The following is a 13942-nucleotide window of genomic DNA, read 5'->3' as shown; positions in this document are numbered from 1 at the left end:
ATTTCATAGCCACATACGTTTATATATATATAATTTTCTTACTTTTGATCTCCCGGACTAAGAGGGTTCTAATTAGACATGCCAAACCCATGAAAAAAATACAGAAATTGGGCTTGTTTTTGGCTTAAGTGGCTTGTGAGTTGCTTGTTGGCTAGTTTTTGGATTGTAGCTTGTTTGGCTTGTAGCTTGTTGCTTCTTTTTTTTGATCATCTCCTGGCAAGGAAGGGCAAGGCGGGGAGAGAGTCATGGGTGCACAGAGAGCATCACTGAGCTGAGCATCACTGATCATACTTATATAATCAGTAGACGAAGGCTCCATTGGTAATAGGGAAGAAGCCAGTATTGTGACTGTAGACTTGCTGATATGTACACTAAGGAAAATGCATTACAGCAAATTGGAAAATTAGGGACTTGTGGTACAAATTTTAAAAATGTTTTAGTCCTTCTGGACTGGGATAATTAACCCCAGCCATAGAAGGGAGAGCTTGCCACTGAAATGAGCCTTTATGAACCCAAACATAGATGTAACCTCTTGGTTAGTCATAGCTTCTCTGGATACATTTATTTTTCTGAATATAAAATTGGCAGAAGTCTTGCTTGATAAGAAAATATCTGAGGAAAGTAGAACAAAATTGTCAATGTTATGATAAGCTATCTAATGCAACACCATGGTTCTACAAACTGCATGTCGTATTGCTTGTATAATAAAGTTTGTGTACTTCAAATTAACTGTCTTCATGATTATGAAGTGTTTTTCTATAGCACATCTGTATAGTTTCATTTTGCTTAATTTGTCTGTAGATCTGTGGATTATATGCTGAATTTGGATCTTTGAGTGTTGTTTTTTGTCATCTTTGGTTGTAATTGTCCCATTTCTGGTTTTCTAGGCTTTTGATCTTTATGAACAAAGATACGCTGCTGTGAAAATACACCAACTTAACAAAAGCTGGAGAGATGAGAAGAAGGAAAACTACCACAAGTAAATATTAATGACTTAGGATTCTTGTGATAAATTGAACTGTGTTCTGGTGATCATGGAAAGTTAACAAATGTCTTAAACATCTTCTTTTAGACATGCCTGCAGAGAGTATAGAATACACAAAGAACTGGATCATCCCAGGATAGTTAAACTCTATGACTACTTCTCCCTAGATACAGATACGTAAGTGAAATGACACTGATTTTAGAACATTCCAAGTATTTTTAATACCTTACTTATATTAAAATGAAGACTGTATTTAACACTAAGGGTGACATCCTCACCTCAGCTCTCGCCTCGTTGTCTAAAATGACTGGAGCAATAATGTAAAGGGGCTCTAAAAGCCCCAATTCTGTCTGGAGGAAAATTCCCCATGCTGCAGACATTGTGGAAGACAGTCGTAAGGCTGCTTTCTGGGGACACCCTCGTATAAGGGACGTGTTGGGATGGATTGCAGCACACAGTACTGCAAGTGAGTCCAGGTAGCACTGTAGTCCATAGGACAGTCCAGGGAAGCTACTGCAACATAGACAGACCTCCGGGGCTGTCTTAATTATACCAGGGGCTTCTCCAGTTCCCTGTGGAGGCCAGGATTAGGAGTTTCCTTAACCACTACCATGCTTCCCTTGGGCTGCGCCTTTAAGAGACCCAGCACAGAATTTCACTGTAAGAGATTACACTACATTTGTTATCAAGAAACTTGTCTAAGTATGCAAAAAGGAAAGTTCTTCTTTGAGTGATTGCTCATGTGTATTCCACAGTAGGTGTGCGTGCTCGCCATGTACAGCGGTGCCAGAAGTTGTTGCCCTAGCAGTACCTGTAGGGGAGTGCACCAATGACCCCTGGAGCGGTGCCTCCATGGTGCGGTATAAGGGGCACTGCCCGCTCCTCCCACCCTCAGTTCCTTCTTGCCGCCAGTGAAGGTGCTTTGGAACTGCTCTGCTGTAGCTCATCCCCAAAACTGCTTGTTCATTCCATGTATGTTACCTGTAGTTAGTTAGTTAGTTCCCGATGCGGTTCGCCGCCCAGCCTCTGTTCAGGGCAAAGTCCACATGGATTGCTCTTGACGCCCACCAGGCTGTCTGGTTGGGTTCTGTCTGACCGAGACTCTCAACGCTGCTCTGCCTCGAGGAGTGAAGACTGACGGGATCAAGGCAGACGATGTCAAAGGTCCTCGTCTCGGAAGGGCTATTGCAGCCGGTCATGGCACAAACGTTGACATCGGTCCTGTTCAGCGTCCCGCTCCAGGACGTCGCCACTGCACCATCTCTGCAGCCGTGGGCATCGATCACTGTCGTCTCACCATCGCGGGTTCATCCACCGGCGCCGATCACGGAGCAGCTGTTACTGACAGTAACGGTCCTCCACATCGGGATCGCAGTCCCGTGGTTGGCATCGTTGCCGACGCTCCTTCCAGTCCAGGGACAGCGACAGGTCGTATGTCAGCCCGGCCTCCCTTCATAGTCGTCCATTGATGGGCCAGGCCCGCCAGGCCAAAAAGCCGACTCCGCTGGTGCCACAGCAGGTGCAGTGGCACCCGGCCACGTGGCCAGCCCAACAGTACCAGTGGGCACCGTGGCCCCCGAAGCAGCACCTGGTGGGGGCTCGCTTGGTGGCCGGAGCTTCAGAAGGACCATCGGCCTCCCTCTCCAGACCTCCAAGGAAGGAGTCGGTGGGATGTACGTCCTCGGCACCGTGCCTGGAGACCGACCAGGTGGTGGACTCTCCGGTGCCAGTGGACACAGAATACTGTGCCGGCCTCCTCACCCTCCCCAGATGAAGCAGTTACAGCCCCTCCTCCCTCCATCCTGCAGAAGGATTTTAGGGCCCAGCAAGAACTCTTAAAAAGGGTGGCATCAAGCCTCCATCTCCAAGCAGAGGAGATGGAGGAGCCCTCAGACTCTCTGTTTAATATACTGTCCTCCTTGGCACCGGGCCAGATGGCCTTGCCTCTCCACGAAGGGGTGGTGAAAATTTCAAATGCTCTGTGGCAAACCCCGGCCTCGTTGGCCCCCATCTCTAAGAGAGTGGAACGCAAGTACTTTGTCCCCGCCAAGGGGCATGAATACTTATACACCCACCCTGCTCCTAACTCCCTGCTGGTTAAGTCGGTCAACCACAAGGAACGGCAGGGCCAACCAGCTCCTACCCCGAAAAATAAATAAAGATTCGAGGAGGCTGGACTCTTTGAAAGAAAAATTTACTCGTCCTCGAGCTTCCAGTTACGAGTGGTGAACCACCAGGCTCTTCTGGGCCGGTATGAGTTCAATCTGTGGGGCTCCCTGCCCAAGTTCAAAGACTCCCTCCAGGAGCGCCACAGGAAGGAGTTCAAAGCCTCTGGAGGAGGGCACAGCTGCTGCGAGGGCAACCCTGCAAGCAGTTCGGATGCAGCGGACATGGCCGCGCGGTCCATGGACTCCACGGTGTCTATGAGAAGGGCGTCATGGCTCCTATTCTCTGGGCTGTCCAGCAAAGCACAGACCTCCCTGAAGGACCTCCCATTTGATGGCAAAGCTCTGTTTGCGGAATAAACGGATAGAAAGCTGCATGGCCTGAAAGACTCCCACACGACTTTCCAGACTCTGGGTCTCTATGTTCCAGCTCCAACTAAACCTAAGTTCAAGCGACAGCAGACTCCCGCTCAGGCCACCCATTCAAAATACAAGACCCCTTATAAGAATTCGTGGGATTATAAGAGGTGCCCGCAGAGGCAGTCTTGGCCTGCCACCCAGCCTGGGTTCTCCAAGGTCAAGCAAATGGGGGGGAAAGGCAGTTTTGACGGGGCGCCCTGCCAGTTCTCATCGGGTATCCACCTTCAATAAAGCTTCCCTTCTCCAATCGGTTCTGTGCTTTCCTACCAGAGTGGTCGCGGCTGACCTTGGACTGATGGGTACTCAACACATCTCCTGGGGCTACACCCTCCAGTTTACTTCCTCCCCACCCAACCACTCCCCACCCCCATCCCTCCTGGGGGACCCCTCGCATGAGGCTCTGCTCGAGCAGGAGGTGGGGTGGCTCCTGGGCCTAGGAGCGGTGGAAGTGGTACCTGGGGAGTTCAAAGGCAAGGGGTACTACTTCCACTATTTCCTTATCCTGAAGGCCAAAGGGGGACTCAGGCCCATCTTGGACCTGCGAGGCCTGAACCAGTACATGGTGAAGCTCAAGTTCCGCATGGTCTCCCTGGCCTCCATCATCCCCTCCCTGGATCCCAGGGACTGGTACACCGCCCTCGATCTACAGGATGCGTACTTCCACATTCATATATTCGAGGAGCACAGACGCTTCCTCCATTTCATGGTAGGACAGGAACACTACTTATTTATGGTCCTCCCGTTTGGCCTGGCCACTGCCCCCAGGGTATTCACAAAATATATGTCGGTGGTGGTGGTCTACCTCAGGCGCCAGGGGGTCCAGATCTTCCCCTATCTGGACGACTGGTTGGTCAAGGGCAGCTCCCGGTTTCAGGTGCGGGATCAGGTGGCACTCCTTCTGTCCACATGCACCACTTTGGGCCTGTTGGAAAGCGACACCAAGTCCACGTTAGTCCCGTTACAATGCATAGAGTTTATCGGGGCGGTCCTGTTCGCCTCATCAGCCAAAGACTCCCTTCCACCAGACAGGTTCGAGATCCTGAAGGGTCTCATGGACACGGTCACAAGGTTTTCGGTGACAACAGCCAGAGTGTGCCTCCTGTTCTTGGGTCACATGTCAGTGTGCACATATGTGGTCCGTAATGCCAGACTCAGGATGAGACCCCCCAGCTCTGGTTGGTCTCGGAGTTGTCCCAGGCCAGGGAGGACAATACCCGAGCCAGTGATCACCTCCCTATGGTGGTGGTCTTCCCCGAGAAACCTGCTTCAAGGAGTCCCGTTCAGGGGCAGGGCCCCGTCGCTGGATCTAGTGTCCGACGCGTCGGATCTGGGACTGGGGGTGCCCATGTGGGGAACGTTCAGACCCAAGGTCTGTGGTCGGCTCAGGATCTGACCCTCCACATAAACGTCAAGGAGCTCAGGACAGTACAGCTGGCGTGCATGGCCTTCCACTTGCACCTGGAGGGCCGGGTGGTCAGGGTTCTCACGGACAACACGGCCTCCATGTTCTATAGCAACAGACAAGGCGGGGCCCAATCCTCTGCCCTCTGCTGTGAAGCCCTCAGGCTGTTGGACTTTTGTATAGCCCACGACATCTGCTTACAGGCCTTCCATCTGCCGGACGCCTGGAACGCCGGCGGATTGCTTGCACAGGGACATCTCCTCTCTTCACGAGTGGTCTCTCCACCCAGGGGTGTGCACAGTCTTTTCCAAGAGTGGGGAACTCCCCAGGTGGACCTGTTCATGGCTTGGCAGAACTGTCATTGTCCCTGGATCTGCTCCACGGTGGCCTGGGATGGGGGGCTATCTCCGATGCCTTTCTGCTGTCCTGGTCAAGCCAGTTCCTCTATGCTTTTCCCCTGTTCCCACTGATCGGCAAGGTCCTGGAAAAGATCAAGTCAGACAAGGCCCAGGTACTTCTGATTGCCCTGGCATGGTCCAGGCAGCATTGGTACAGGACCCTCACGGGCCTAGTAATTGCCACGGCCGTTGCCGTCCTGCCCGGACCTGCTCTCCCAGGAGCAGGGCCGCCTCCTCCACCCCAACCTAGCAGCGCTCCACCTCACAGCATGGCTGTTCAATGGTTATGTAGGGAGGAAAGGACATGCTCAGAAGGGGTTCAGCACGTCCTCCTAGAAAGCAGGCGACCCTCCATGTGCCAAGCCTTCTTGGCAAAGTGGTCTCAGTTCTTCAGATGGGCAGACGAGCGGGACGTTTCCCTGGTGGCTGCCCCGTTCCAGTTTATTCTGGACTACCTCCTTCACCGTAGAGCCCAGGGCCTGGCGCCCTTGTCAGTCAAGGTGCAACTGGTGGCCATATCGGCCTTCCATCCACCGGTGCCGGGCCACATGGTATTCTCCCATGCTATGACTGTCCGATTCCTTAAGGGGTTGGATCGTCTCTTCCCGTATCTTAGGCCTTCTGTCCCGCAGTGGGACCTAAACGTGGTGTTTGCCCGTCTCATGGGGCTCCCGTTTGAGCCGCTAGCCACGTGCTCCTAGTCACACCTCTTGTGGAAGGTGGCCTTCCTGGTTGCGATCACGTCAGCTAGACACGTTTCGGAACTCAGGGCCCTGACTTCCGAGCCCCCCGTACATAGAGTTTCATAAAGATGAGGTCCAGCTCCGCCCACACCCTTTGTTCCTCCCGAAGGTGGTCTCTGCCTATCACATGGGTCAGGACATTTTTCTGCCAGTCCTCTGACCCAAGTCCCATGCATCCAGTGAGGAGTGCCGCCTCCACACGCTGGATGTGAGACAGGCTCTGGCTTTCTACCTGGAGCGGACTAAGTCATTCAGCAAGTCCTTGCAACTGTTCATCGCCTCGGCCAAGCGCATGAAAGGTCGGCCAATCTCCACTCAGTGGCTCTCCAACTGGATCACCTCGTGCATCCATATCTGTTATGGCTTGGCAGGAATCCCTCCGCCACCAATTGTGAAGGCGCACTCGACTCGATACAGGCCTCGTCGGCTGCCTTTTTGGTCCATGTCCCTATCCAGGACATTTGTAGGGCTGCTACATGGTCTTCAGTTCACACTTTCACCTCGCATTATGCAATTGTCTCCCAAACCAGGGAGGATGCTGGATTCGGCAGGGCTGTGCTCCGTCCCAAGAATTTGTAATCTCCTACCCACCTCCAACAGATATAGCTTGGAATCACCTACTGTGGAATACACATGAGCAATCACTCGAAGAAGAAAAGGCAGTTACCTTTTCCATAACTGGCATTCTTCAAGATGTATTGCTCATGTCGATTTCACATTCCACCCTCCTTCCCCTCTATTGGAGTTGTCTGGCAAGAGGGAACTGAGGGTGGGGGGAGCACGCGGCTCCCCTTATACTGAGCTATGGAGGCATCACTCCAGGGGTCGCTGTGGCGCTCCCCTATGGGTACTGCTAGGGGAAAAACTTCCGGCACCAGTGCACGTGGCAAGCACGCACACCTGCTGTGGAATAGACATTAGCAACACATCTCGAAGAACACCAGTTACGGGAAAGGTAACTGTCTTTTTTTTACATGGCCTCACTAATATTTGTGTAGTCTCTTTTCTGTTGAATGCAAATGCTTCGATGTTGGGTTTTTAATTAATTAGTTATGCCAGATTCCCTTCATTAAAAAAGCTAGATTATTTTATTCATATACGTGAAATTGTTAACTTGTCATTATCAGTCTTTACTTTTTTTCATATGATTGTGCAGTTGGATGGCAATTTGTACTCTGCCTTATCTGACACTGTATTTCTGAATTTTTACTCTAGGTTTTGTACGGTGTTGGAGTACTGTGAAGGCAATGATTTGGATTTCTATCTCAAGCAACATAAACTGATGTCAGAGAAAGAAGCTAGGTCCATTGTAATGCAAATAGTAAATGCACTACGGTATCTCAATGAGATCAAGCCCCCTATTATACACTATGATCTTAAGCCAGGTAAATGAAAAAAGTTACAGCTGAAAATGCAATAATTTTGTTCTCTCGTATTTTATTTGTAATCCATGTTGGAAAATCTCAGATTAACCTCTGGTTGTCATTTCTTCTTAAATATCTCCAAAATCTATATTTCTCTTACATCTTTACTACTGAAATCTTTGTCTATTCTTTGGCTATCACTTGCCTCATCTCATTAGTCATTTTGCATTATTTTGTGATTTTAATTTATGGGGTAAGTACCTGTCACAAGGTGCAGCCCTCATTGCTAGACTGATGCCTCCTCCTGGTCATGCTGAGGATTAGCTCAAGGCAGACACCCACATCTGCGGTCTGCACACCGGCACTCAGTCTCTGCTCCCGCCTGTGGCTCCTCTCTCAGCTTCCAGAACTGCAGCATCCTCTTCTCAACTCAGCCCTCTGGCTAGGTCATCATTTGTTTCCTGCTTCCAGGAGGGGATCTCTGTCCAACAGTTGAGCCACTTCCCCAGTGACAAGTTGCGGGGGGACCCAGACCCACTCAGTACTGCAGCCCCAAGTCCAGGGACTCAGTAAATAGCAGCAAATAGCAGCCTCCTGCTGCTCCTCTATAACCTCCATCAGTGCTGCTATATTTCCCTGGGCCACTTCCCCGTGGCCCTAGCACCTTCTTCGCCCTTACCTCAGGGCATTCAGCTGGGCTCCCTGCAGCAACTGACCCTACTCTGCCCTGCAGATCCCTTTTATCTGAGCCTTCGGGGCCTGGATTGCTCCCTGCATCTCCTCCCTAATTGGCTGTACTTCAAACAGCCTCTCTGGGCTGCTGGGAGAACTTACTTCCATTGCTCCTTCCTGGACAGGGCATGATTAACCCCTTTTATGCCTGTGTGGGGCAGACACCCCATCACAGATCCAGAGAACATGACGGACACCTTCAGAAATACAAAGAAAATAATTTGTTGTTTCCTTCTCCTCTGATCTTTCCAGAATGCTGCTGTGAAAATCATTTTCCTTTATTGTGCATTTTCCTTGTCTACTCAGATCCTTTCACTGGCTATCATCACCTACGTTTAGTTGAGGCTTTTGTCTTCACACTAAAGTCTCTGTGTAATTGCACTCATGCATACAAGTGTTGTCCTCCTTTGCTATAATTGGACCTCTTTCCTAGCTGCTCCCTTTGATTCCTCCTTCCGCTGTCATCTTCATGTCCTCTTCCATGCTGCCCCTTTATGCCTGCAACAGTCCAATTTTTCTTGCATGTCTAATGACCATCATCTTTATTCTAATCTCTCCTTAAGTCTTACTGCATCCATTAAGTCTTCCAATAATGACTCAGCATAGAGTAAATAAAATTAGTGTGACCATTTTAAACAGACTAAAGATTTACACCATCTTCTACCTTGGGGCTTCAGTTGGCCATCTAGTTTGTTAGTACTCTCTTTGTGAATCTAAAATTGTTAACCCCTTAAGGCAAAGATGGTGTTTGTGTAGTGTGCCGTACAACATCAAGCTACCACTTAATAAGTAAGAAACTGTTAACATGGTTTTCTTTTAGAGAGGATAGAGTTGTACGGTATGCATGCTCTTTTGCACAGTTTCAGGGATGACTGTTCTCATATAGAGCAATTCTGAATATATTTTTATTAAGACATTTATGTTCTTAATTTAATATTTTTGAAAGAGATTGGTAAAAAATAAATTTTGTTTAAATAATGAATAAAGTATAATGCTAAAGGAAAACAAAAATAGTATGAGAAATTCATTGTGCAGTTTAAAAACAGGGAGAGATCCTTGGCCCATCTGCAGCCCCTTTGCACTGTTCTTGGGGAGCATATAGAGGCTGTCCCTAAAGCCAGTTTAACCAGCTTCCTGTGAATTCTGTGGTGCTGGTAGAATATATTTTCAGGACAATAAGTGGGAAAAAGCACCATGGCCAGGGTTGCTGTGATCTGGTGTTTCCCAGCTACCCAATCAGTCCCTTGGGGGGCCATTGCAGTTGGGAGCAACTTAGAGCCACGCAGAGGTCAAAATGGTTTGGGGAGGAGGGTAGAAAGGTGGTATTCAGCTGCTTCAGCTGTGTCAGGCACTGCTGCAGATTGAACCTATTAAGAAGCATTTATTTAGTATTCTTGTGATAAGATTGCATATTCATAATGTTTTGTTGTTGTTAGGTAACATCCTTCTAGTAGATGGAACAGCATGTGGAGAAATAAAAATCACTGATTTTGGTCTCTCTAAAATAATGGATGATGACAGCTATGGTGTGGATGGAATGGACTTAACTTCACAAGGGGCAGGAACTTATTGGTAATTTTAAGTTTGGACAGATATGTTATTTAAATTTTTATTGTTCAAATTTCAATAATGTAAAATCAGTTTTACACAGATATCTAGGATTAAAAGCATCAAATGTAAAATAGGGGAAGGAAAAGGATTTATGTGCAACATTTAGCCTGTGGATCTTAGTGTTGAAGGAACATAATATTACTGAATTTTGTAGGATGCATAACATAATCAAATGTTTATAGGAATACAAATAACTTCTACAGATACGTTAGCTAATCTGTTTTCAAATCTGGGGATCAGTTGAAGTAAGAAAGAATCACCCTTGCTCAAAGCATAGTGTTGCACAGTTAGGTGCAGTATGTGGGTTTCATTATCAGTTTTTTTTCCCCCAAAGTGTTTGGTGTTGGAAAAATGAAATTGGACTAGGAGGACCTTTGATTACTTCTAGCATGGCAATTCCTATGTTTCTATTTTTACTTCTCCTGTGGAAGTCAGTTTATACTTCACTCATAATCTTCCAGGAAGGCAGCAGCCAGGATATATATTTGAACATTCTGAAAGAATCACCATTTTAGTTCAGAATGTTATAAACATGTTTTCCAAGAAGAAAATATATATTAAACCCCTTGGCTTTTGGAAGATCATGACAGCCCTCCAAGGGCGATAGGTTTGCATAGATGCTTAGCACTGGGAAATCCTCCCGGGAGAAATGTTATCAATTCCAAGAACTTTAGATCCCCAGATCATTATCTTCTTCAGACTACATATACACACATATTAAAATAATTCCCTTAGTCTTAAAGGTTCAGTTGACTGGAAAACTGACCAGCCATACTATATGTGTAGGGATAATATATATTTGGCAATTTTTATTACATATGTACATATAGGATAAATGTATACTGTGTCAGTATAAAACTGTTATGGAGTGTTTTCCAGTGTTGTGTATGTTGATTAAAATCTGTGCACTTGGTTAGACCCTTAGGAGGGCCTCTGAGAATTAGGCATTTCTCACATGCGTACCTGAAACTTCATTAACGTGCAGTGAAATTGCAGCACATGTCCTGAACAAAGCATTTAAAAAAATGCATGTCTAAATACATTTTCCAAATGAGCGCAAGTGTAAAAATCTTATGGAAAAGTAAGACTGAACACACACTGACCTTTCACTTTGTGCAAAAGTCCAAAATCTATGAAGGGCATGGTGAGTTTTATATCTTTATATGACTATTTATTTGAAAAATATATGTGGGAAGTGGAGGGGGTGCCTGCTTCTCCTGCTACTTAGAGAGTTTAAGGCCAGAAGGGACCATCAGATCATCTAGCTTGACCTGTATATTACAGGCCACCAACACCATCCAGCACCTGCACGTTAAACCCAACAACCAAAATTAGACCAAAATATTACAACCCACAGGAGACTAGCCTATTCAGTGCCACAGTCAGCGAATAGGAGGGACCAAGGTGCACCAGGGCTCAAGGCCCCCACGGTGACAGGGAAATGATTAAATAAGATACAACTAAATAATCATAGCAAGTGACCCGCACCCAGACTCTGTAGAGGAAGGCAAAAAATCTAGGGCTGTCAAGTGATTTAAAAAATTAATCGTGACTAATCGCGCTGTTAATAATAGAATTCTATTTATATAAATATTTTGGATGTTTTCCACTTTTTCAAGTATATTGATTTCAATTACAACACAGAATACAAAGTGTACAGTACTCAATATTTATTTTTATTATAAATATTTGAACTGTAAAAATAAAATAAATACCATATATACTTGATCATAAGCCAGTTCGTTTATAAGCTGACCCCCCGCAAGATGGATAAGTAAAAATGGAAAATTTTTATGACCTGTTCATAAGCCGACCCTATAATTCAACTTTGGCTCCCGAGCCATCAGGATGAGCCGCTGGCAGGCTGAGATGGTTTGTTTACCACGTGTCTGCAGGCATGGAGGTAAACCTAAGTACACAAAGTGTCCCAGTGGGCCAGCTTCTTACCCTGATGGGCTGGGACAGCAACTAGTGGGGAAATTTTGGGGGGGGAGAAGCTGGGTGTCGGGAGTAACCCTCACCCCTAGCTCGGGACCCCCACACTCTCCCCGTCCCATCCCTTCTCACCTTATCTGGGGCCAGGGGAGGATGTCTCTGGCCTGGCTGGAGCTGCTCCGGCAGGCTGGGCAGTGCGGCCGCAGCGTGCTCCAGTGGGCCGGGCGGCGCGGCCGCAGCCTGCTCTGGCGGGCTGGGTGGCTGCAGCCTGCCAGCCCTGGATCTGCAGCTGCTTTGGAGGCTGTGGGGAGAGCAGCATGGCCAGAAGCGGAGAGACTCTGGCCCTGCCTCTTCCCTTCTGGCTCTGCTGGCTGTGCTGCCTCTCCTTGTTCCCTCTGTTGGGGGGAGGGGCTGTGTCCCATCTCTCCCTCTCTATACTGTTCATAAGCCAACCCCCTTCTCTGGTGCTTCCCTTTTTTACTAAAACAAATTCGGCTTATGAACGAATATATATGGTAGTATTTTTCAATTCACTTAATACAAGTACTGTAGTGCAATCTCTTTATCATGAAAGTTGAACTTACAAATGTAGAATTATATACAAAAAACTGCATTCAAAAATAAAACTATGTAAAACGTCAGAGCCTACAAGTCCACTCAGTCCTAGTTCAGCCAATCGCTCAGACAAACAAGTTTGTTTACATTTGCAGGAGATAATGTTTAAAATGTCATCTGAAAGTGAGAACAGGTGTTCACATGGCACTGTTGTAGCTGGTGTTGCAAGATATTTACGTGCCAGATGCGGTAAAGATTCATATGTCCCTTCGTGCTTCACCCACCATTCCAGAGGACATGCTTCCATGCTGATGATGGTTTCTGTTCGATAACGATACAAAGCAGTGTGGACTGACCCATGTTCATTTTCACCATATGAGTCAGATGCCACCAAGAAGGTTAATTTTCTTTTTGGGTGGTTCGGGTTCTGTAGTTTTCACATCAGACTGTTGCTCTTTCAAGACTTCTGAAAACATGCTCTACACTTCATCCCTCTCAGATTTTGGAAGGCAGTTCAGATTCTTAAATCGTGGTTCGAGTGCTGTAGTTACCTTTAGAAATCTCACATTGGTACCTTCTTTCCGTTTTGTCAAATCTGCAGTGTAAAAATGTTCTTAAAACAAACAACATGCTGGGTAGGGTTACCATATTTCAGCAAGCAAAAAAGAGGACGGGAGGAGCCCCGCCCCTGCCCCTCCCACTTCCCGCCCCCCCAGAACCCCCAACCCTCCCCCCGTTCCTTGTCCCCTGACTGCCCCCTCCTGGGACCCCTGCCCCTAACTGCCCCCCAGGACTCCACCCCCTATCTAAGCCTCCCTGCCTCTTGTCCCCTGACTGCCCCAACCCTTATCCACACCCCCACCCCCAGACAGACCCCTGGGACTCCCACGCCCCATCCAACCACTCCCCACCCCCTGACAGCCCCCCCCCGAACTCCCAACCCATCTAAACCCCTCTGCTCCCTGTCCCCTGACTGCTCCGATCCCTCTCCCCACTCCTGCTCCCTGACAGCTCCCCCCCCCGAACTCCCAACCCCCCACCCACCCCCGCTCCTTGTCCCCTGACTGCCCCCTCCTGGGACCCCTGCTCCTAACTGCCCTCCAGAACCCCACCCCCTACCTAAGCCTCCCTGTTCTTTATCCCCTAACTGCCCCTTCCTAAGACCCCCCCCAACTGCCCCCCAGGACCCTACCCCCTACCTGTACCCTGACTGCCCAAAACTTTCTCCACTCCCCCCCAAAAAGCCCCCCCCTGAACTCCCGACCCCCCCCCGTTTCTTGACTGCCCCCTCCAGAACCTCCCTGCCCCTTCTCCTGCCCCCTGGCCCCCTTACCCTGCTGCTCAGAACAGGGTGTTGGGCTCTGTGCGAGCCGGACACGTGGCTGCGCTCCCCAGCACAACACACAACCCGGTCCCTGGCCCTGCACAGTGCTGCTGGAGCGGGGCACTGGGCTGCCGGGGAGGAGCTGCCGGCTCAGAATGCAGGGAGGGAGGGAAGGGGGGGAGGAGCTCCTCTACAGCTGCTCCGGAGTCCAGCCCGTGACTTTCCTGCAGCCCTCCCAGCCGCTCGCTCTGCTCTGCCGGGGGAGGGGGGAAATCCCGGACATTTTGAGTGATTTACAAATTCCCCCC

At 48.7% G+C, this 13942-nt stretch overlaps 1 protein-coding gene across 5 annotated transcripts in view; it reads left to right on the top strand.

The window, feature by feature from the left end:
* Positions 1–13942, top strand: part of TLK1 (tousled like kinase 1) — a 163477-nt gene that overhangs the window by 129136 nt on the left and 20399 nt on the right. For all 5 annotated transcript variants that reach the window (XR_010591303.1, XR_010591304.1, XM_065560762.1 and 2 more), the window contains exons 15-18: positions 888–979; positions 1073–1162; positions 7329–7498; positions 9646–9781. Coding sequence is in view for 3 of the 5 variants with exons in the window: in XM_065560762.1 (XP_065416834.1) it covers positions 888–979; positions 1073–1162; positions 7329–7498; positions 9646–9781 (488 nt within the window). In the remaining 2 variants the exon portion in view is untranslated. The remainder of the gene's footprint in view (positions 1–887; positions 980–1072; positions 1163–7328; positions 7499–9645; positions 9782–13942) is intronic.

This window comes from Chrysemys picta, chromosome 11 (genome assembly GCF_011386835.1).
Source record: "Chrysemys picta bellii isolate R12L10 chromosome 11, ASM1138683v2, whole genome shotgun sequence".
In the NCBI taxonomy this organism is placed as follows: domain Eukaryota; kingdom Metazoa; phylum Chordata; order Testudines; family Emydidae; genus Chrysemys; species Chrysemys picta.
The sequence above is the reverse complement of the archived record's forward strand: the minus strand, read 5'-3'. Positions and strand labels throughout refer to the sequence as shown.